The sequence below is a fragment of the Micrasema longulum genome, unplaced genomic scaffold (assembly GCF_059751315.1).
Source record: "Micrasema longulum isolate JH-2025_06_02 unplaced genomic scaffold, ASM5975131v1 h1tg003166l, whole genome shotgun sequence".
Lineage (NCBI taxonomy): Eukaryota > Metazoa > Arthropoda > Insecta > Trichoptera > Brachycentridae > Micrasema > Micrasema longulum.
Window position 1 is genome coordinate 67674 of NW_028280259.1, and position 21129 is coordinate 88802.

The 21129-nt window shown below is 35.1% G+C and overlaps 1 protein-coding gene across 1 annotated transcript in view; it reads left to right on the plus strand.

Moving 5' to 3' along the window:
- LOC148271018 (insulin-degrading enzyme-like) overlaps positions 1–21129 on the plus strand; it is a 29153-nt gene that overhangs the window by 1335 nt on the left and 6689 nt on the right. Inside the window, 11 exon segments of the mRNA XM_088241920.1 lie at positions 927–1154; positions 1906–1994; positions 4472–4557; positions 6029–6150; positions 7440–7609; positions 9047–9169; positions 10516–10718; positions 13816–13901; positions 15370–15484; positions 18199–18336; positions 19725–19931. Coding sequence (XP_088098046.1) covers positions 927–1154; positions 1906–1994; positions 4472–4557; positions 6029–6150; positions 7440–7609; positions 9047–9169; positions 10516–10718; positions 13816–13901; positions 15370–15484; positions 18199–18336; positions 19725–19931 — 1567 coding nt within the window.

A 21129-nucleotide genomic window follows, 5' to 3' on the forward strand; every position in this document is an offset into this window, starting at 1 on the left:
AGGTGATCAGTCGTAAGCTTCAGGCGCCAGACCAGTGCCTGGATTGTGAACGCTATCTTCATCTGTATATATCGAGACGGTATACTTAACTTCTGTACTATCTGTATCTTACCTCGGTATGTTCTACCTACTTGCCATATCGACATCATATGATCGAAACAAGCCAATGAATAACCGCAAACGGCGCAAACAATTAGTCCGCCTTCCTTACGTCATTAACATTAAAAATAATTCTCATTCATATTTTAAAAAGGCTTCTATGATATAAAGTGCCCACTTCAAAGCGATTATAAACTCCAATAAATCCCAATTCAAGCAAAAAAGCTTGCTTAAATATGACTTTTAACAACGGACCACGGAGTTTATAGTCCAAAACAACTCCTGAATCTCTGATGAACTAAACTACATCCATTTTGGAGTTTTCTATTAGGTACTCGAAGGAAATCGGTTGTTTTGTTCTATGAAATGACATTATTTTACATTTTTTAATATTTAGTTCTAATTTTTTTACTTTACGCCATTGGTTAAAAGTGTTAATATCTGATTGAAGAAGAAAACAGTCTTGTAAAGTTTGAATTATTTTGAGAATTTTGTTGTCGTCCGCGAAGAGCCAAAAACGAGTTAGATATTTATTTAGCAACATCATTAATAAACTAATTGAAAACCAAGGGTGCCAAATGGGCACGAGAAGCAAGAATTATTGATATTTTTGCATGAAAATGTGTACATTTGTATGAAAATTATATCTATAAGTATCTTCGTAGGTAACCTGTAATTGAACATATTTAGAAAAAAATTAAAAATATATTCTATTATTCATACGGAAAACTTAATTTTACTTTGTAGATAAAATCGAAGATAAATTTTAATTTCCCATTGGAATACAGACCCTGGATTAATAAAATCATGACAATATCTGTTTCCAGAGAAAATTCCAAGACAATATCTCTAACTCGCTACATACACAGCAAGATGGGTTCCACGGGCATGCCCTCCGCGCGTCACGGTGCCGACGCGGTCCCCTCGGGCCACGCGGCGGGGGCGTTGGCTCCCGTCATGGCCTCTGCGGCCGCCCTGGATAAGGGGGGGGACTCTCCCGTCGTGCGGCGCTGGGACAATATCAGCAAGAGCAGCGAGGACAATCGGGTGTACCGGTAAGTTGTGCCAATAATAATAATTATTATTATGGATTGCCTATGTAGCGCCATTTTCGTAATATAATACCGCAAGGGCGCTTTACAAAGTGATTATATAAAAATATAAATTTAATTTTAACTTTTTAATTTAAGAGAAATAATGTACTTTGTCACCAAATGCTAAGAATTTATTCAAATGATTTAGAGAACAAGTGGGTTTTAAGTTTCTTCCAAAACATCACTTCACTCTCACAGTTTCGGACTTCTGCTGGGAAAGCATTCCATGCCGTAGGGCCTGCGACCGCAAATGCACGTTTGCCGAATTTAGTGCGCTGTTTGCGTAGAGGTATAATAACTTTTCCTTTCGACGTAGATGTAGCTGATCTAAGCGTAAGACATCTGTCAGCTAGTCATCTGGAATGCAGAGTTCCCTTAGATATTCTGGAGCAGAGTTGTGCAGTGACTTACACATAAGCCAACAGAGTTTGTATTCCACCCTCTGTGGGAAACGTAGCCAGTGCAATTCCCGAAGTAGTGGAGTGATATGACTGAACTTAGTGATTCCAAAAATAAGTCTCGCTGCGGCATTCAATACAGACTGTAGGCGAGTGATTTTATTCATTGGTAGACCTGCGTAGATACTATTACCATTACCAAGCAGTGTTTTTCTACCTGTGCATTGCAACTAGGGCTGTTTACTCGGTATATTTTGTGATCCAATTTAGGAGGGAATTTGGGAGTATTAAAAAGATGTTTGATTTCATTTCAGAGGTTTGGAGCTGAAAAATCGGATGAAAATTCTAATAGTGAGTGACCCAACTACAGATAAGTCGGCCGCTGCTATGGATGTTAATATAGGTATATATAATATTTTTTTATTAACTTATACCCACTGGAGATTGGTCCGATTAGACCCAGTAGTATTTAAAATGATTGATTATGCAAATAGTAATTTTTATATATGTGACATTTCTCATCTCTCTAATCCAACACATGCGCAGTGTGTGGAAATCTGTCCCGAATATAATGAAAATGAATTCAAATTATATGTTCATGACACCCCAAACATAACATTTTCTAATGAATTTGCAAGTATTTAATTTTTATTTTATTTATCACACAGGGCGTTCTTTAAACCCTGTCACATCCGAAACCACGATGATCAGTATGAGCAAGCAGACATATTGGCACATTTAAATAAATTTTTAGAACTAATAAAATTTATAAAAATAAAATATTGAAATAAACAAATTGTTGCTTACATCTGCAAGGGAGAAGCGAGGGGTGGGGGGGGGGAAGTCTAATACACCGTCAACCACATGGCCACGCCCCCCTCGCTTCTCCCTTGCAGAAGTAAGCAACCATGCTTCAACTAGGGAGCATATGCTTCAACTAGGGAGCGGACATGGAATAATTAAAAAAAAAACAATAAATAAAACACTAATAAAATATGAATCGAAACAAAATTAGCAATTTAAAATGCAATTAAATTATTGTAAAGAAGAATACCTATGTTAATATAAAAACGCATCATGTATATTATACTTCTTAACCTTTCCCTCACTGTTCTAAAAACACCCTCGAGTTACGGTTCTGTGTAGTCACTACACATTAATTAAATAAGAGACTTAAAAAGGGAAAAATGAAGTATTTATAAGGAATGGCTTTAATTAGCCATAATTTAATTCAAAGATGATAATATTTCAAATCTAACTGCTAAAAACATGAAAAAACCATTGGGTATCGCTAACGACTCGGGCGAAACGTGCACCCGCGCCAACCTTCCGAGAGCTACTGAGTAGCTATATAGTACTGACTACGTGACTGACTGAGAGCATACTTTTGATGATATTTGTAATTTATCCCCGATTTCCGATAAAATGTTTTTTTTGTGCCTAATAAGTACTTATTATTTAATAACAAATTATTTCAGTCGATACGTAAATGTGTAATGGAGGAATACTGAAAATCTAAACCCAATATTTATTATATTTATTATATTTATTAAGATATTATAGTTATTAGACGCAATGTGTACTAGCTGCACATCACCATCAGGGTTGAACATAATATTATTAATAAATTCGGCATGCACTTTGTAACAATTCAAATGAATAATAATCATCATCATTCCCTTTCCGCACCTAATGGTGCATAAGGCACTTTTTAAATTTTTTTTTTTTTTCCATACACATATTATTTACATAGAAATATAATTACAAAAATACACAAGACTACAGCGTCTGAGCGTGGGCCATTCCTTTTTTATTATTAAAAAGTTAATAGAACATATATAGCACTCCATGCCATAAGGCCTGCGACCGCAAACAGCGCACTAAATTTAGTGAACGTGCATTTGCGGTCGCAGGCCCTATGGCATGGAATGCTCTCCCAGCAGAGGTGCGAGGCTGTGAAAGTGAAGTGATGTTTCGGAAAAAACTTAAAACCCACTTGTTCTCTAAATCATTTGAATAAATCCGTAGCACGTGACAACAAAATAAATTGTTTTAATTAAATTACAAATTTAAAAGTTTCAATTAAATTAATTTAACAATAGAATCACTATGTAAAGCGCCCTTGAGGTATTTTATTACGAAAATGGCGCCATATAAGTTATCCATAATAATAATAATACTATGGTAAGACATAACCATGAAAAGAAAAACCAAATTAACATATGCTTATATTACGAAAATATGGTTTATTTGCAGTATGCATTTATTTTTAATTAAATTTTTTATTTCTTTAATTTTTTTTTATTTATACTGGATTGGTACACCAAACGCAGCATATCTCGATCAATTTCGTTACATGAAGGTAAGGTGATCAGTCTTACGCTTCAGTTACCAGTCCAGGGACCATGAAATATTTTTGTGTGAAAACATCCTTTTAAATAAATATTCCATATCAATCGGAATGGAACCCGAGACCTCTTGCATGGTAGGCAAACACGCTGACCATTTATTATATTTATAAAGATATTATAGTTACTAGACGCAATGTGTACTAGCTACACATCCCCGGGGAAGGAGGGTTAAACCTAATCAATCCAGTGTCAAAAATAACAATCTCTACGTTTTCAATGCTGTAGTATAATCTGCACATTCTTGATATTGGATTCAAGGACACATTATTCGTCAACGAATCTATGTAAAATGTTTTTGGGTTCCTTAAGGCATAACCATTAGGAACTTTCCAATTTACCATTAACAATCCTATATAAATACAACGAGAACAACATTTTTATTTATTACTGCTGTAATTTATCGTTTTTTTTTTTGCTTCGCTTATTGCGATATGACTGCGTAATAAATATAAAAATTTGATAATTTTAGGAGTTATGAGTGACCCAGTAGAGTTACCAGGACTCGCCCATTTCTGTGAACACATGTTGTTCATGGGAACTGAGAAATACCCCGAGGTAATTATGATTATTTTACTCTTCTAATATTTATACTTCGTATGTGTAAATATGTGTATATACGTATGTATGGATATGTATGTGTGCATGTACGGGTATATATATGTATGGATATGGATGAGGATGTGATATTGCTCCAGTACTTCTTCCAACCAACAAAACAAATTCATTGATACCGAGACTGCATACAGTAACACTTATGGAACGGCTGCAGACATTCTGTCCAATTCTTTACCATCTTATAAGTCCACAATATCAAGTTTATTTGTAGCTGCTCGTCAAACTATTATTGACAATTCAATTCCATAAATTAAAAAAAAATACTTGTTTATTTTTATTACCTTACCAAACATGAAACTCTGTTTCCGAAAATTGATATAAAAACCCAAAAACAAGCCTATTATAGTGTGTTTAAGACAATTATTCACCAAAAAATAAGACATTCATACTTTTTTCATGAGCAACATCGAATAAATTACTTTTTTATTCGATCTTACATTGATCAATTTGTCCCAACTCTAACGTTTTTGCAAAATGATGTAACCTTTTAAGAACGTAGTTAATAATTAGTTTTATTTTTTTATTTATTTAGTTTTAATGCTGATTTCATATATTTATGTTGATTTATATGTCAAGCATTGTATTAAAAAAATAAAAGAACATACCTGTAGGATAAAAGTAGTTGAGGGTTGGTTGGAGTTCCTACCCCAGTTAGAGATTGACAGAGAAGACTTGAGGTTGCTGGTTAATGCCTATTTATAACATGGCGAATAAGATACAGCACTTGGTTGTACGGCACGAGCGTAGCGGCGATGATGGGTTGAAGTATCTGCACTTGAACTACATGCTGGAGCTGAGCACTGATCTTGTTGGGCTGATTAACTGAACGGGCTGACTGCTGTTGGCTGCGTCTTGTGGTCTCTTTATAGACCATATTCCTTTGTAGTTCATTTCTTCATGGTAGGGACGGAGTGAATGTACTGCAGAACAATGCTCCCGGTTTAACGTGTAATACTATAAGAGTTGCATTGTACGAATGTATTAGATTCGATGGAAAATGATGGCATTGTATCGTCGGTCACAAGTCTACTTCAGGTGAACTAATTTAACACGTGTGTGTCATTGACTATGGACCCTACATACCAGATATAAATTATTTTTTGTGTCAATATAAATCACTCCTTAGATGTTACTGTAAAGTTATGTCCTCACTTTTGCTGACAACTGTCATTCTAATCAAGCTATATTTTAAGAACTATAGTTAACTTTAACAACAACATAAATGAGGTTTACATTTTTTTTGTGATATTTGGATATTGTGGAAGCGATTTTTAAACTTAAATGTGATTTAGCAAGACATATACGCTAATTAAGATTTACAAGGAGGTGGTGTAATACCCACCAAGCATTGCAAAAGTACAAATAAATAAATAAATGTGTGCCATTCGATTGAATTTATTTTGTTCCATAGGAGAATCAATACTCGAAGTTCCTGGCAGAGAACAGTGGCATGAGCAATGCGGCCACATCCCTAGACCACACGCATTATTATTTCGATGTGGTTCCAGAAAAATTCGCCCAGGCCTTAGACATGTAAGTAACTGTATTTTTTCTACAGCCATCGCTGACTGTTACATGCTAGAAAATTCTTCATGTAATCGGCCCTCCGGGCCTAGTTTTATCAGCTCTACGGGCCTCAGTTTTCAAAAGTAAATGGTTTTTAAATAACATTGAAAAAATGTTTTCGCATGATTTATTTTTTAAAAATTGAGTTAAATATTTTTACAAACATAGAGAGATAATTAATGTAGTTATGCAGAAAGCAGCCAGTCAACAATTTTGTAAAAATTAGTTATTGGTGTTATTGGGTGCAGTAAGGTTAATTTTACGTTTTGCTGAAAACAGCCAGACCGCTTTTATACAAAAAACTGTAATAATCACCTTCTGAAAATAGTGTCGATCACGAAAACGACATTTCTCAATTTGCATAAAACACCCACAGGACTAGAAAATTCTTATAATACTTAAAAAATCATTGAAACTGGTCAAATACATACTTAGATTCTTGTTTGTAATATTAAAAAAAACTAATGTATTATTAACATATTACAACAGAGATGAAGAACATTTAAGAAAAGGTAATGTAGAAGTCTAGGCATCTACAGGGCTTATGACCTGTCAATGGCTGGTTTAAGTGGCCACTTTACACACTGTGTAACATTCACCATTCTGCCTATATTTGAACATCTATATTCCTTCAACTCTTTCATCTGTTGATGTTTGTGAAATTTAGAGATTCCAAAAATAAGTCTCGCTGCGGCATTTAGTACAGTCTGTAGGCGAGTCATTTTATTCATTGGTAGACCTGCGTAGATACCATTACAATAATCGACTCTAGACACTACAAACGCATTTATTAATTGACCGGCGGCATCAACTGGCAAATTTTTGCGTATGCATTTAATCTGTCTCAGCTGGTAAAAGCATGAACTTATCGTTCTACTAATTTGAGCGTCAAGAGAAAGGTCAGAATTAAGGATGACTCCCAGTAGTTTAACGGTGGGTAAAGTGGTACTCCTTACATCGGGTAGTGCCGTATCCTGGATCAAATTCTGTCGTCTGGCTGAAGCAATCCATAGCTGTATGTCTGAGAAGTAGCTTATTATAACAGTGAATAATTGTATGGAGAAAACCATGAACTAAAATGTCAACTAATGTTTCCTCGTTTCATCCGATATCTCACTATTTCCCTGATCGTTAAAACCGAGTTTGACTATAGTTTATTTTAGCATCAATAATTAACTTTCCATTTTTGTTGGAGATTTGGTGGAGAGAAGTTTGCTTCTAATACTTTCAACTAATATGTTGAATTCTGTTCCCAGTTTTGCTCAGTTCTTCATAGCGCCCACCTTCACGAGCAGTGCGACAGATCGGGAGATCAACGCCGTGGACTCGGAACACAACAAGAACATCTGCCAGGACTCCTGGAGGCTGGACCAGCTCAATCGCTCCACCGCGGACCCCAGTCACCCGTTCAGCCGATTCGGCACTGGTAACTAACGCTTCATTCTGTTTTTGATATTCACTTTCTTAAATATAAATGCAACAGAATATTATCTCTCGTAGGAAAGAGTGAAATCACCCATGAGGAAGTTCGGTGCTTTGGGAAATTGAATATGAAAAATGTATTCTTGCACATGGTAAAAATTGGAGCATTTAATTGTATGGCAAAGTTTCTCGAAAATGTATGAAAAAACGAATACTATAGTCCTTAAAATAAAGCTTGATTAGAATGACAGTTGTCAGCAAAAGTGAGGATATAACTTTGTAGTAACGTCTAAGGAGTGATTTATATCGACACACGAAAAATCATTAGTATCTGGCATATTAATTTATTTTTTTTCATACAATGCTTGACATGTAAATCAACATAATTACGTAAATTCAGCTTTCAAACTAAAAAAACACAAAAGAACCTATTTAAATTTGTTGCAACAGAGAGTGAAAACATTTTTGAGAAGGGAATATGGGAGTCTGGAGCATTTACAGGGCTTATGACCTGTCATTGGCTGGTTTAAGGCCACTTTACATTGAAATTTGATGAAAGTTTGTAATAATGTAAAATTAGAAAACTTTTGTAATTGAGATAAAATAAAAAAAATTTTTTTTTTTGCTATTATTTTTTTTTACAATATACATAAAAGGTAAAACAGAGTAAAAAAAAAAAGGATAATTACATAGCAATGAAATACATATTAACAGTAAAAATAGTATTTTAATTTGTTGCAACAGAGAGTGAAAACATTTTTGAGAAGGGAATATAGGAGTCTGGACATTTACAGGGCTTATGACCTGTCATTGGCGGGTTCAAGTGGCCACTTTACACACTGTGTAATTCACCATTCTGCCTATGTTTGAACATCCACATTTCCTCGACTCTTCCATCTGTTGACTTTGTGAAGTAAAAGAGCTGAAACCTTTATCATGTCACCCAGCCAGTCTGCAAGCGTTTGGACATACCCAATCATTGTTAAAATAGTAAACAAAAAAAATCTCACAAAGGCATGACCTGGCCAAGAAATGTTAATGAATTTGTACTCCCATAATTAATAGACAGTTATAATATTTTTGTGTAATATAAAAACAAGACAAGAAAATATTCTCTAAAGGGTATTGAAAGTTAAAGATATAGTATGTATTTCATAATGAAGTCCGAGAACGGACGCAGTAGCCTCCTAAAACAAGGTGGACCTGGTTTGGAGAACAGAAAACCTAAGTTGCTTATTCTTTATGCCTACGGGCTCCCGCCATCTTGGAAGGCCGTCGATGACGATCTTTCAGCTTCATTCGGCGGAGCGGGATTGCCGTGGGAGGAGGCGAGAGTGCTGGCTGGTGATTGGGTTTCCTGGAGGCACCTGGTGATGTCTGCGATCCACCTAGGAGCGGATGTAAAGAAAGATATAGTTTCACCTTGCTTTTGTATTTTCAGGTAACAAGGAAACGTTGGATATTATTCCCAAACAAAAGGGAATCGATGTCCGCTCGGAACTGCTGAAATTTCACAAGAAGTGGTACTCTTCAAACATTATGACACTCTGTGTTCTTGGAAAGGGTAAGCCTCGCAGAGAATCTCATGAAATATTTTTAATATTTAAAGTATTAACTTTATGGTCAAACATTTTACTTAGGGCCTATTTCACCACCTCTGAGTAAAGTCTTGATTAGAACTACTCGTCGAGTAAAACAAATAATCTGTTTCACCACCGCTATGTAGCGCTATTCGGCGAGTAAGTCCCCGAGTAAACTACTCAAAGCTCTTCCCTATGATTAACTGCTAATCATAACCTAGAGAAAAAATAAAATGGCGGCAAAACAATTTGACAGCCGGCAAAGAGGGTTTGTGTTTCGATTTGTTAGTTTGGAAAGTGTGTGTTTTTATAAATTATGGAACTGATAGAGCTTGTGGACGATTTTCTGTAAGACCGAAAGTGGTTGGATTTGGAGCACGCGTTAAACTCCGCTTCTATTGATTTCAATCACATTTTTGTGGCGCAAAACTAAATTTATTAGTACTTCGCATTCCTCAGTACTAAAGTTTACACTCCCTTCGCGCTTATTCTCCATTATAATGCAGTTTTTAAAAAACACGTGCGACTCCCAAAGTAATGAACGAATACAATAAACAACACACGAAAGCTAGCAGTAGACGTTGTCACGTTGTCAGACGTGAGCCTAGACCGTTTAAATGCGACGTTGCCACACAAAGTATCTTTTTAGCAAATCAGAGGATACTCATAGGTCGTGAAACCGTTGCTCGGTAATCGGGACATTAATCATCGGATTAAGTTATGTGATGGTTAGTTATTCAATACTTTACTCAGAGGTGGTAAAATAGGCCCTAAATGTTATTTAATATACATACAGTTCAAAAAGGGTAAACCTGTAGGTGAAATTTGCTGCCAAACTTTGATGTCTGAGTTGTGGTTACCATTGCTCTCCACCAGAAGGACAATTGCTGACCTCACTCTAATGCACAAAGTCATATGCACCATAATAGATTGCCTAAAATTACTGCCCCCGATAAACTTTCCTGTACCCACAAAAACCACCAGACTCCGACACATGTTCCAGTGTGAGTACAATAGGACAAACTTCACCCACCATTCTCCCCGCCCCTAGTGAGCATCCACAGAACTGCTAATAATCATGCCGAGCTGTTGGACTCGCTCCACACCACTCCTGCTGCTATCAAATTAGCTATCCTATCCATCGAATGGTCATCCCCTCAACTCTCCTCTTTTTAATGTGTTTTCCATCTTAACTTTATTTCCTTTTTCTTTTTTAGAATTAATTACATGTTTAGTGTATGTTGGTTTAATTGGTGTCCTGGCGAAGAGACGGGCACATCTCGTAGACATAGTAAAGTCTGTAAGTAAAGTAGGCACGTGTAACTTTCAGAGTCTCTGGACGAGCTGGAGGCCATCGTGGTGGAGATGTTCTCCCAAGTCCAGGACCGGGACACCGAGGCTCCGCACTGGGAGGAGCCGCCCTTCGGGCCCGACCGCCTGGCCACGCGGGCCACTGTGCTGCCCGTCAAGGACGTGCGCAACCTCAGCGTCAGCTTCCCCATGCCCGACACCAGGCATCACTACAAGTGTGCGGTAAGGCGCCGCTTGGCTCGAACCGACATTCCTTTCTGTGTGATGTAAATTAAAAAACGTATGTTCATCCACTTCTGGGGTATGCCTACCAAATCTGGAGTCTTGAAGAATGACAAAGTTTTTGGAGAAAGTCCAGAGAAGGGCAACTAAAATAGTGGTTTCTCTAATGATCAAAACATATGTCCTATGTAACTAGTGTTGGAATAAGCTGCCACAAGAGCTGATCTCAATGGGTTCGAAAATGGACTAGATTTGTTTGGGAAAAGTTAAAGTGCGCTAACAGCTAACTTTCGTTAAAATAGGTTTAAGCATATCAGCTTTAAGCGACGAGCAGCTGATATAATAATAACAAGATGCTTGGATTTATACTATGGGATATACAGGGTGTTCTTTAAACCCTGTCACATCCGAAACCACGATGATCAGTATGAGCAAGAAGACATATTGGCACATTAAAATAAATTTTTAGAACGAATAAAATTTACAAAAATAAAATATTGAAACAAAAAAATGGTTGCTTACTTCTGCAGGGGAGAAGCGAGGGGGGCGTGGCCATGTGTTTGACGGTGTATCAGATTCCCCCCTCCCCTCCTCACGCTTCTCCCTTCGCAAGATCTCGGATATAATGAGGAAACATTCGTTGACATTTTTAGTTATGGTTTTCTCCATACATTTACTCACTTTTATAACGACCTTCTTCTCGGACATACCGAACAAAAATATTGTCAATAGTTGAGCGAAAACTCTTGAATTGTTTAAAAACATGCGCATCTATCGTACACAGTTTTACCACACATTCACCTGAGAGATCGCATTTCGACAGCATTCAGCCAGCTTTCATCCCTGTTTTTAAAAGTCCATACTTCGCTCCCATACATCAGGGTCGGGACCAGGACTCCATTGGGAACCGCTAATTTTGCCTCTTGCGACAAAAATTTATTTTCACATATTACAACAGAGATGAAGAACATTTAAGAGAAGGTAATATAAAAGTCCAGGCATCTACAGGGCTTATGACCTGTCAATGGCTGGTTTAAGTGGCCACTTTACACACTGTGTAACATTCACCATTCTGCCCATATTTGAACATCTATATTCCTTCAATTCTTTCATCTGTTTGATGTTTGTGAAGTTGAAGAGCTGAAACTTTTATTTATGCGGGTGAGATTCGTCTAATTGAATTATTTCACCTACATACTAGGCAACGCCTGAAAATGATATTTTTTTAATTTCTATACTTCTTCGTGGACCAGGTGGATATATCAACAATATTTTGAGTTTGTCAACAAAAATTTGGACAATCTCAAAATATTGTTTGAACAGTTATTTGCCAAGGTTCACCCTCCTTTCACTATCTTTCTCAGTCATTTCATCCCTAGTAAACATACTTCCCAGATACACAAATTCCTCTACCTCTTTTAGTATAACCCCATTCACAGTAATTTCACATTTAGTCATACTTTCATTTCTTTCAAAAACCATCATTTTCTGAATCCATTTCATAATGATCAGTATTCGTGGTATGTGATATTTCCCTATTAAATATTTAACTATACTATGAAGAATGTCAATGCTTTTAAAAAGTTTTGTAATCATTTTCATTTTCGTAATCACACAAGGAATTGATCATGTCCAATAAAATTTAATCCCAGTCAGTGAAGAATTCAATTGAACACAAAATAAAAAACAAAATGTAACTCTCTATTTTTATTTTATGCATTTATAAATGCATCTACACCATATATTTCTTTATGTATTCTAGATTTAGTATATCCACTCACAGGCCATGCCTATATGGGATTTTTCACCCACCACCACCGTTCCCTTTCCGCACCTAATGGTGCATAGGGCACTGCATTGGTACACCAGTCGCAGCGTATCTTGATCATTTTTGTTACGTGAAGGTAAGACGGTCAGGTACCAGTCCAGGGACTATGAAATATTCTAGTGTGAAAACACCCATTCAAATAAATATTTCACAGCAACCATGTCGGGAATCGAACCCGAGACCTCTTGCATGGCAGGTTAACGCGCTGACCATTACACCACGAGGCCGACAAGGTGGGATTTTTAGTTTTTATAAATAATCTGAAATACAGTTCCCCTGTTCTATGTTTTTCAAGGGAGCAACAAAAAAAGTTTAAAACTAAGGAAAACTTTAAAGTGAGGAAATGAAAAATGTAGGGAAAAATATAAATTTCTTTAAAAATTTAATTTAATTTAATTTTTAATTAATTAATTAATTAAATTTCTTTTACTAAATATACTGCAGAAACATTGTAAGAACTGTCATAATTGGGGATTATTCATATTAACGAATGATTTAATTAAAAATATTTTGTATTATTTCATGCTGCAATGTGTTTTTTTTTTATTGTATTTTAAAAATACATGTTTTAATAATTTTATCTAGGTACTTAACCTTAAAAACACGAAAATAAAAATTTGAATTTGCATAAAATGCATACGATTTTTTCCCTAAATATTGGGAAATTTTATTTATATGGTATCACTTTTTTTAGTATGGCACCACCAAATTTCAACTGTCTTTTACATCGCGGCAAAAATGTTTCACACTTTTATGATAACTGTATAAATATCTTCTTTTCACATTGCGTTTATAACTTCAAATAAAATTGTATTGCCAAATTTTTTAACTTTCTGCATCGTAATTTATTGATGTAAAGACTTTATTCCTCCTAAACATGCGTCAACTGCTTGTCACTATTTAGTAAAATGTCAAAATTAGGCACTTAAACATAATGGTCAATTACACTGCACCTACTTTGAATTTAGCTTGAGGCAATAATTTACACATTTTTTTTATTTACCTCGATTTTATTCTTCGTTCACGCGGCGGCGCGCGGCTCGTCTTTCGACGGATCGAATGAGTTTTGAAAAATTTCGACGTAAAACCGGGGTTATGAAAAACGTTAATTGGGGGGAATATTTGTATGAGAATGTGTGGAAAAAAATGGGACCTAAATATTTCGGTGTAAAAAGCGGGAAAACGTAAAATCGAGGAACATAACAAATGTAAACAAATTAATGTAAATAAATCTGATTCGAGCTTAAGTATTTTTTCTATTATTTCCAGCCTGGGCATTACTTGGCACACCTGTTGGGTCACGAGGGACCCGGGAGTTTGCTGTCGGCACTCAAAAAGAAAGGTTGGTGTAATAGGTAAGGTATGATACAATTTATGTAGTTTTAACCAATTATTTATTTATTATTTATTTATTATTTATTTATTATATATTTATTATTTATTTATTATTTTTTTATTATTTATTTATTATTTATTTATTATTTATTTATTATTTATTTATTATTTATTTATTATTTATTTATTATTTATTATTAATTTATTATTTATTTATTATTTATTTATTATTTATTTATTATTTATTTATATTTATTTATTATTTATTTATTATTTATTTATTATTTACTTATTATTTATTTATTATTTATTTATTATTTATTTATTATTTATTTATTATTTATTTATTTGACACTTTATATACATATACAATAAATATACATATAAGGGCGGGCATATTGCCTTAAGGCAATTTCTTCCTACCTACCCAAACAGTTCAGTTTGAGAAAATTATAAATACATGGACATATTGAATCTTACAAATTTATACAAAAATTAAAAGCAAAGATTGACAAAAATAAATATATATAAAAAAAATTAACACTATACTATGAAGAGAGGAGAGGGGATGGGAAGGAAAGAAGAAGGATAAAGGAACAATTTAAATATTTAGATAGTGACATTTCAATCTTGACTTAAATGTAAATAAAGAAGGGGTCTCTAACATTAGTGGGTAGGTTATTCCACAATCGAGCGGCTACTACTGTGAAAGAGGAGGCAAGAAAATTAGAGCGATGGCAGGGTATTAAAAGGGTTCTCTCGTTACTAGTACGAAGAGATGGTCCGTGTTGTGAAAGAGGTTGGATGAGCTCTCTCAGATAAACAGGCGAAGTGGGATTATTTAAAAATTTCAACAGGGAGGGAAAACATTTTGGAGAAGGGAATATGGAAGTCCAGGCATTTACAGGGCTTACCACCTGTCATTGGCTGGTTTAAGTGGCCACACTGTGTAACATTTCCACATTCCCTTCTCTAAAATGTTCTCTGTCCCTGTTGTAATTTGTTAATATTAATGAAACGAAATACAATCTGTTGTCTACAAATATTTGGACAAACTTAAAATATTGCAGTACGTTAACATCGTTCCTACAACGGAGAAATGAAGAACAAAGGAATGTGGCTTTTAAAGAGACCACAGGGCGTGGTAACGCCCAGTCAGCCCGAAAAGTCAGCTCAAGCAAGTCAACCTAGTCGTGCGGCAAATGGGCTCCAGCATGTGGTTCAAGTGCGACCAGTTCAACTCCTCATCGCTGTAACACTCGCACTACATGATTCGATTAATTGATTATTCGCCACGTAATAAATACGCATTAAACAGCAACCTCGTGTCTTCTGTCAATCTCCAACTGGGGTAGGAGCTCCAACACTCAACAACCTGATTCCTATACAGGTATTGTTACTGTGTACCATTTATTATCAATTTGATGATAACGGAGCATTTTTAAGTCACCTGTCCATCTCTTAGAATTCCGTACGTTACATTTTCAGTTTGTTCGGAGGGCTACAAGGAGGGGCGAGGGGTTTCGCCTTCTTCAACGTACAAGTTGACCTGACTGAGGAAGGATTAGAGCATGCTGACGACATCATAAAGCTGGTCTTCCAGGTAATCTTTTTTCACTTGACAATTTTTAAAGCTTTAAATTGATCATTTAAGATATTTTAGAAAAGGGCTTATGACCCGTCACGGGCTGGTTTGAGTGGCTACTTTACACGCCGTGTAACGTTCACCATTCTGCCTGTGTTAGAACACCGCATTTCCTCACCTCTTCCATCTGTTGACTTCTGAGAAGTAAAAGCGCTGAAACCTTTATTGCGTTTGCCACGATTGTCGCCCACGTCGGGGGGACCTGACGCGGCTAAGATCAAGACTGTGGTAAATAATTCACTTGCGCGCGGTGATGTAACATCGTGTTCCCACAAGCAAAAGACGGAATATTCTTAAATGCAGTCATTTGAAAAAACAAAAAAAACATGGATTCATACTATTTAATAATTCCTTTTTTATAATTTATAAAAATAAACATATAATTTAGCCCTGTTATAACAACATAATTTTATAATCTTAAATACGACAGTCATCTTACTTGCGTGCGTCCCCCATCACCGTCAATAACCGGCTGAATCTTTTTCACACAAACACCGGCCACAGAACAGCGTCTCTGTCTTCCTCGTTATGAGTTCTATCTTCGTGCTCTCTTTTATTTATTTATTTTAAACAAACAAACAGTCGACAATGAAATAATAACATTTTTTTAAAAAATACAGTTTAAAGACAGACCAACAAAGTTTCTAAATAAAAATCATTCATATTATTAAATTGTGTTACAAAAAAAGGATGTGTTTATGTGTATTTGTATGAGAGCAAGTGTAGATGTGTGTTTATGTGTATTAGTGTGGGAGTAAGTGTTTAGGAGGGTGCATCATTTAATAGTAAGTGGGATCGTATCGCAGCCAGAAATAATAAGTCTTAATTTATTTTTAAATAAATCAAGGGGTATGTAAAATATATCAAAAGATGAAAAAAAAACATTATAGTTAGAGCAAGAACGATAGAGGAAAGAGTGTTGTGAATAGTTAGTGCTACAGGCTGGCAGATGGAATAAATACTTATTGCTTGTCACGCGAAAGGGGACATTGAGATTAATTTTGCAGAGTAGGTTAAAAGAGTCTACTTTATTATTTAATAATTTATGTAAATAGCATAATTCAGATAAAGTGCGTCTATTTTCAAGGGTAAAACATCCATTTTGTTTGGCAGATTGGCTTAATTATTAATTTGAATAAAAATAACTGGTCTAACATTATTCTTAGATTTTTAAGAGAGTTTATTCCATGGTACTGCATACTTTCAGCATGGTTAGAGAAGTTTATTCTTAACCGGTAGTCGACCTGCTTAAAAAAAAATTGTTGGACCCTTTCTAGTCTATTAATACTTACATTATAGTAAGGTGACCACATAGGAGTACAGTATTCTTGCTGGGGACGAACAATTGTTTTGTAGAGTTTTTCATATGTCTCTGCATGCTTAAATGGTTTCGATACTCGCATAAAAAGTCCGACCATTTTATTTGTTTTTTTCAGGACTGATTCAATATAAATATTAAACATTAGTTTTGTATCAATAATAACACCTAAGTCGCGAATTTGACTATCTGTTACGGAGATTATCATACATGAATGGAGTATTATGTCTCTGATTGTATATATAATTGGGTGCAATCAATTTGACAAGTGCATTTTGTACATATTTAATGTTTGTTGCACAAGAATGTCCCCAAGCGGTGATCCCGTTAAAAGAGTTAATGTCTGATTGAAGAAGGAAACAGTCTTGTAAAGTTTGAATTATTTTAAAAATTTTGTTGTCGTCCGCGAAGAGCCAAATATGAGAATTAGATAATGATTTAGCAACATCATTAATAAACAAATTGAAAAGCAGGGGTGCCAAATGATCACCCTGAGGTACACCCGATGTGATTATATATTTTTTGTTTCTATGTGTACTATGCAGTACTTAAAACCTTTTCTTCTTTTTAAATAAATGCGGATGAAATAATATACGACGGTCTCTTCATGCAACTTGCATACTTAAAACTCTCGTACTTTTTTACTCCTAGCTATATTTAAGCTGTGAGGAACTAAATAAACTTGAACGACTTCAGAATACATGCATAAGGTACATTTTTGGTCTTGGGAAATATGACCACATTTCTGATTATCGTAGGCAACTGAAATGGCTCAAAATTAGACAGCGGAGAGACTATCACTCCCTCTCACTTCTGTTCAATGTACTTCATCGTCCTAACGCTCCTATATACCTGCGGGAAAATTTCAACGCTTATCAGTTCATGGTTTACCTCTTCATTCTAATTCTCAAGGCACTCTCTGAATACCCATCCACAATTCCTCTTTCTTCTCTAACTCATATAGTGTCCATGCGGCTCGACTGTGGAATCATCTCCCATCCACCATCAAAGATGTTACTACATTATCTCTGTTTAAATCACGTCTGAAGAAACATCTCCTTTCTCTCCCTTAATCTCTCCTCCTTTCCTCTTTCCTCTTTTGTCCTTTTTCCCATTGAGTAATAGTTTTGATTTAAGGTAATTTATAAAAAAATAAGTTTATTTCTATTTTTATATATCTTTAGCTTTTTAATATTTTTTTCTATTGAATATGTTCTGTAACTTGAACTATAAAAATATTTTTTTATTTTATTGGTTGGTTGGAAGAAATTGCCATTTGGCAATAAGCCCGCCAATGTACAAATAACATTATGTACAAAAAGTTAAATAAATATATTGTATTTCTTATTTTTAGTACATCAACTTGTTGAAGAAAGACGAACCGAAGAAAAGTTTATTCGACGAGTCGAGGGACATTCTTGCCATGATATTCCGCTTCAAGGACAAGGAGGAGCCGGGAAACTTTGTCTCAGACTATGTTCATGGATTACAAGTAAGTACGTCATTATTTCACATCCTGAAGGTGAATTAATGTCACACCGAGCCAAGAACCGTCACATACAGTGTTTTACGTTTTTCAAGGGAGCAACAAAAAAGTGTAAAACTGAGGAAAACTCTAAAGTGAGGAAATTAAAAATGCATGGAAAAAATTAAATTACATAAAAATATAATTATTGTACTAGACCATGCCAAATTTACCACAGCAAACTAAGTACTGTCAGATTCGTGGAAATGTGGTGGGATTGCCAGGCTGAGGAAGGTGTTGACTGCATTTTTAATCTGTATTGGTCGGAGGGAGTCAGAGAAATTGTTGTCCGATGTGGAAGGGCGTAAGCTGGTTTCTTGTTTTATTAGTAATGACTTAGGACTTAGGATATAGAGATTTTGGTATTATTTATGTTTTCTCTGGATATTCATTGTTTACTTTTAAGACTGAAAAAGCACACATAATGATAAAACTGTAATTACTTTTTAATATTATTATAAAATACATTATTTACTGCCTTAGAACGGGGAAGCTATCCCTAGTTAGGCAGTTTAAATGAACCAACAGCAAAAATAAAAAATATGTATGTTTACTTTTACTACTTAATTAATTTGTTGTTTAAATAATTACTTGTAAATTGCTGTAATAAATATGTAAAAAAAAATTAGGGATTATTCATATTTACCAATGATTTAGTAAAAAATATTTTGTATTTTTTCAAGCAATTCTACAATGTGTTATTTTTTATTGAATTAAAAAAAAATACACGTTTAAATAATTGTATCTAGGTATTAACCTTAAAAACATGAAAATAAAAATTTGCATAAAATGCATGCAACGATTTTTTCCCTAAATATTGGGAGATTCAATTTGTATGGTATCGCCTTTTTTAGTATGGCACCACAGAATTTAAACTGTCATTTACATCGCGGCAAAACTGTTTCACACTTTTGTGATGACTGTTTAAACTATCTTCTTTTCACATTATGTTTATAACATCAAATAATATTTCCATTGCCAAATTTTTTAACTTTCTGCATCGTAATTTATTGATGTAAAGACTTTATTCTTCCTAAACATGTGTCAACCGCATGTCACTATTTAGTAAAATGTCGAAATTAGACACTTGAACAAAATGGTCAATTACACTGAACCTACTTTAAATTTAGTTTGAGACAATAATTTACACTTTTTTTTTATTTGCCTCGATTTTATTCTCCATTCACGCGGCGGCGCGCGGCTCGACGTCTTTTTGACAGATTGAATGAGTTCGCAACACTAGCCCCAGGACCACAACCCGTAATAACGATTTTAGTCCCAATACTTTAATCCCTTCCCAGGGATATTTGGAATAAACAGTCATTTGATATGTTATGAATGCCTCGTACCTTCAGGAGTATCCCATGGAAGACATCCTGACGGCGCACCACATCCTCACCGAGTGGCGGCCCGAGCTAGTCCAGGAGCTTCTGCATCTGCTGACTCCCGCCAGGGTGCGCGTGGCCGTGGTGGCTCGCGCCGTGGGGGATGCCTGCAGTAGCGTGGAGCCGTGGTACGGCACCAAGTATCACCTGGAAAAGATACCCAAGGAGACTCTAGAGGTAACCAGACTTATACCCGTATGCAGAGACAAAACTTAAGGTGAGGAAAGTACATTCTAATCTCAAATGCAGAGAATAACCCGAAGGTGAAGACAATAGAATGTACTTTCCTCACCTTAAGGTTTGTCTCTGCATACGGGTATTAGCATTTTTAAATAGTGACATTTCAATCTTGATTTATTTATTTTATTTATTCATATTTTTTCTCTTAAAAACTATAATTAATAATAAAAATAATGTGACCTCACTGGGGTTACCCGTGCCGAGGACACTTAACAATATACTTTTTTTTTTTTAAATATGCATTTGAGAATAAATAAAGAAGACTTAACTTAATAAACAGAGATAATTAACAAAATATGTATTCAGACAGTTTTAAACACTATGTATTTATGTTTATAATTAATTTATGTACATCTATATTATTTATATTACAAAACGCACAATGAAAGAACAAAAAACTAACAAAAGCTATACACTTGTGGAGCAGTTGATTCAATTTATATTTGGGCAAATGAGACAATCCATTTTACTTCTACCCAGCTCCACTATCCATTTTTTTATAGCCTTTTTGAACATTGTAAATAAATGGGCGTTTCTGAAATTAGTGGGTAGATTATTCCACAATGGAGCAGCTACTACTGTGAAAGAGAAGGCAAAACAATTAGAGCGATGAATGGGTATTAAAGGGGTTTTCTTGTTACTAGAATGAATAGATAGTCCATGTTGTGATAGAGGTTGAAAGAGCTCTCTCAAATAAACAGGGGAAGTGGTATTAAAATTTTTTTCTGAAGAAGAGATGTGAATGTTTCTTCTATGCCTGATACTGAGCCAGTGTAGTTGCGTGTGGTATTCGGTTATGTAGTAAATTTGCAAAGATTAAATGTATAACGTATACAGACATTTTGCAATGAGGAATTCCACTGTTTTCTAATAAAAAAAATTATATTAGCGTACTATTTAACTAAGCAATTTTTTTTTTTTTTTTTTGTGCGTTATTTACAAAGATATGATTTTTTAACTAACTAACTAACTAACCATCACGCCATTTCTCCGGAGGGGTAGGCAGAGAGGATAGAACGCCACACCACTCTGTCCTGGCACACTTCCTTTGCTTCCTTCACATTCATACATCTTCTCATGCACGCACGTCGATTATTCCGACTTTTCACATGACCACTTTCAAGAATTTGTTGTA